General features: G+C 58.4%; 1 protein-coding gene; it reads right to left on the reverse strand.

Annotated features, from left to right (window-relative positions):
• Nucleotides 1–1,489: 1,489 nt before the first annotated feature.
• On the reverse strand, nucleotides 1,490–3,520 carry CHC_T00001776001 (hypothetical protein). XM_005712688.1 is given in 2 exon segments: nucleotides 1,490–1,732; nucleotides 1,733–3,520. 1 exon segment carries the CDS (start codon nucleotides 3,518–3,520, stop codon nucleotides 1,733–1,735), a length of 1,788 nt encoding a protein of 595 aa, XP_005712745.1. The 3' UTR covers nucleotides 1,490–1,732.
• Between the last annotated feature and the right edge of the window lie 670 nt (nucleotides 3,521–4,190).

Consider the following 4,190-nt stretch of genomic DNA (forward strand, 5'->3'; position numbering starts at 1 on the left):
AACTACTCAAGCCGTTGTATGGACTAGCCGATAGTGGTGACTACTGGGGTAGAACGTTAAAGCATCATCTAGAGAAGGAACTTGGGATGAAGGCCAGTGTAACCGATGCCGCCTTCTTCTTCAAACGAATTAGAGAGAAGCTTACTGGGCTATGTGCTACTTATGTTGATGACTGTCTACAAGCCGGCACTGAAGGGTTTTGTCAACAGGCCAAGTGTGTCGAAAGGAAATTCAAATGTCGACCGAGGGACTACGACAAGGTCCAATTTGCAGGCATTAAGATTGAATCCACACCTAACGGATTCTAAGTACATCAGAAGCACTATATCTCCAAGATTAAGAACATCAGTAAGGAAGCTTCTTTCAAAGACTTTCGCTCACTTCGTGCCCAACTCTCTTGGGCCACTCAGTCTCGTCCGGATATTACATGCTCTATTGCACAAGCAGCTCAGGTTACTGAAGAAATCTTCAACTCGGACCCCACGAAGTACTGTAAGGGACTTAATTCTGTGGTAAAACATCTCCTTACCAGTACAGATCAGGTCCTCAACTTCCCTAAATTGGACCACAAAAGTCTTCGGTTACAAGTGTATTCCGATGCATCATACGGAAACAACCTTGACGGATCTTCTCAGTTAGGATATATCATTTTCCTTGCTGATGCAAATGATTATTGCCAACCATTGTTCTGGTCGTCGCACAAATCCAAACGCGTTTCCAGATCTGTCCTAGGAAGCGAAACAATGGCCTTTGCTGACGCTTTCGATATGGCCTTTGCAATGAAAAACGATCTTCACACCATGACATCGCTCGACATTCCGATCGTTATGCTTACGGATAGTCTATCCCTGTTTGATGTTATCACTAAAACAAAGATAACATCCGAAAGGCGACTAATGATCGATGTTAAAGTTGTCAAGGATGCATACCAGAGACACGAACTGCACGCAATAGGCTTCACTCGCTCCGAACACAACCCCGCAGATTCTTTGACCAAGGTGAACAAAAGTGATATACTGATCGACATGATACAACGGTCAATTCTTACACATCCTATCGAACAGTGGATCAATCGCAATTCGTGAACACATGACATATGTCACGAAAAAGTTTGGGGAGTGTTAGACTTATTGACTAGACTACAGTAGATATCACACTTCTATGTTATCAATATCAATTCAGGGATTATGTAGGCTACATTTAGCTATCAATTATGGAGTCCCTTAAGGACGTGCCACGTACAATTCTACATGTTTTAGGGTGTAACCGTTTAGACATATTTCGTGGGTGGCGCAACCTCCCTTTTATGGTAGTGCGCCTACTTTTGTTGTAGAGTCAATAGGACTATAAAGCCAGGTCGAAGACGCTACTCGTCTTCGACCTCAGCACATTCGATCATCTGAACCATCAACCCGACAACCCCGTCCCCTGACCGTGCTCACCAACTGTAGCGGTTCCGAGGCAATAGCCTGCCGCTCTTCCCCCTCCCTTTAAGGTAACCCTATTTACCACCCTTTTACCCTTTACTAAAATCCCCTCCGGACCGCCCCCTTTTCGGTCGGTCTCCCGACAGTGGCAACTTCGAGCAGACCCCACCAGAAGTGCTAGAATGTTTCTCGTCGATGGTGTATTTATTGCAGTTTCGCGCACTGTACAACCCCAAACCCTATGCCGCAGCCTCGCGGACGCGTGCAACATTCCCCATGCCCGCCTTAAGAACACCTCCGTCTATCTATTCCTGAGTCCCGACCTGCTGTCGCAACACCGAATTAGCGTCAACGAGCATTTCCTTGCGCCCTTGCAGCAAGGCCATGCGCTCCTTCAAGTCCAAAAGCTCCTTCTTCTGTGCCTCCAGCCGTTCCTTCTTCCGATGATTGCTCCGCGCCGCCGACAACCGATTTTTCCTCCTCTTCGCCTCCATCTTCGCTTCTCGTATTGCGTCCTGGTCAACTACAGAAGCGCCCACTTCCGACATCTGTCCTATACACTTTACACAGACCTCCATCGCATTCCCCACTGACGCGTCCCCGGCAGACTCATTCCTCGGCCTCTTCCTGACTAAGCACGACTCCCCGGGCCTGCAGTCTGGCTTCGCGATACCGCGGAACCCCCCCTCCGGCAGCTGTTGCCCCGTCTGCTGCCACGTGAACTCTGGGCGTCTCGGAAAGGCAAGGCGCGCGTCGTTGGTGACGGGCAGCGTGATCGCGTAGTACGTCTGCGCGGTGAGCTCGCGGAGCATGCGCGCGTCTTTCGTCTTAGCGAGCTGCAGGCTGGCGCGCATCTCGCCCGTGGTGCGCGCGACGATCTCGCCCGTGTGCGGGTTCATGATGTCCCTGCTCATGCGCGGCGCAAAGTACTTGCCCTCCAGCGACCGCTCCAGGTCGAGCAGGCTGTGGAACATGGTGGTGAGGTCGAAGCCCGCGTCGCCGTCCACGCCCCGCCCAGTGGGTGCCACGGCCGCGGACGTCGACGTCGACACGAGCGTGCCGCCCGCGCCTGTCTGCCCGAACGCGATCTCCATGTGCTCCGCAAAGCGCGTGGACAGCGGCGACTGCGGCGGCATGGGCCCCGGCGAAGGCCGCTGCTGTTCCGCATCGCGCTTCGTTGGCGATGGCGGCCCGTCATCCGGCGGCAGGGGGTCGAGCGCGCCGAGAAAGTCATCGTTCCATATGGACAGATCCGGGAGCTCCGGTTCGCCCTCCGGCGCGTCGTCGTCCAGCGCGAGGGTGTGTTCCTCCGCAAGGTCCGCGACCAAGCTAGCCAACGGGGAGACCTCTGGGGCGGGGCGGGCGTGGGGCTGCTGCGGGCTCCCTTCCCGCGGGCGGTGATGCCTCGCGAACCACTCCTCCTCCGCGCCTGCGACCTTGAACTCGATATTCTGCAGGAGGGCGAGGACGCGGGTGGGGAGGGTGTGGAAATCGTACTGGCGGTTGGGGACGGTGAAGAAGTAGCGGTTGCGGCGGTTGTGCTCGAACCAGTCCAGGCCAATGATGCCCATGACGTCCGGCGACAGGTCGTTGACGACGCAGACCATGTGCTTCTGGGCCGGGCAGAAGGCGAAGCGGCCGCGCATGAGGCCCTTGGGCAGGAAGCCTGGCGGGCTCTCGAACGGGTACAGCTCGCGGTCGAGGGGGTCGCCAAGCGCAGCCGAGTAGCCCAGGACCAGGCCGTCCGCGTGGGCCGCCGGCACCAGCAGCAGGTGCAGGTGGGCCGAGCGGGTGGCCGGCTTGGCGAGCGGGGCGAACGGGGACGCGAACGGGGACGCGCCCGACGGCGTGAAGGAGACGTCGGTCGAGATGCGCAGCACCAGCGAGTCTGAGAAGACCGACGGCGGCAGGCGCGCCGCGTCCGCGTGGAAGGCCGAGGTGTGGTTGGAGAAGAGCCAGCGCGCGACGAGCGGGTTGGAGGTCGGGAGGCGCAAGGTGGAGCGCAACTTGGAGGTGGCGTCCTCCAGTAGCAGGTGGTCGGCCTCCGAGAGCGGCGGCGTGAAGGGGATGGGGTAACGGCCGGCGGGGGACATGGTTGGCGGCAGGGGGGGGGGGGAAGGGGGGAGAGGGGGGAGAGGGGGAGGGGGGGAGGTGAAGAGGAAGCGGGGTTGCGGTTGGATGAATCGGCGGTGGGAAGGTGCGTGGTCGGTTAGTTTAGTATCCCGTAAATTATCCTTGTACCGTAGCTACAGCTACAGTACATCCAATTCGCTACATCGCACGTCGGTGATTGCAGCCGGGACATGTGGTCCAGATGGCGCGCGGCGGTTGGCTGCGATGCGCCTATCAATCTGCCAAAAGCCTTACAGACACTCCCCACGGCGCACGTCTTACAGCGGATTCGCCAAACGGTCTGTTGTTACACGTGTCCCCGCGGATCAGCGGATGACGTGCCCGTGCCGGCGCCCGCCGCGAGCTTCCTCAGCGCGTCGTTCTCCTCCAGCAATGCGCGTCGCCGCCCCTCCAGCCTCTCGATCCGCCCATTCATCTCCTTGAGCCCTGCCTTGCGCATTTCGTTCAGCCGCTTCCTCTTCTCATTGCTCCTCGCCGCGCTGATCCGATTCCTCCTCCTCTTCATCTCGCGCCGCTCCTCGCGCCGCCTCTCTGCGGCGCCCGGCGCCGGCGCCGGCGCCGGCGCGCCGGGCCCCGCGGCCACGGCCACGCGCGCGCGCACGCGGCCCTCGACGCCGCGCGCGCCCACGG

The sequence above is a fragment of the Chondrus crispus genome, genomic scaffold (genome assembly GCF_000350225.1).
Source record: "Chondrus crispus Stackhouse genomic scaffold, scaffold_113, whole genome shotgun sequence".
In the NCBI taxonomy this organism is placed as follows: domain Eukaryota; phylum Rhodophyta; class Florideophyceae; order Gigartinales; family Gigartinaceae; genus Chondrus; species Chondrus crispus.

What these genes read in the sequence shown, in the direction of transcription:
- CHC_T00001776001 (XM_005712688.1), bottom strand. Translation starts at nt 3,520, where the DNA reads ATGTCCCCCGCCGGCCGTTACCCCATCCCCTTCACGCCGCCGCTCTCG.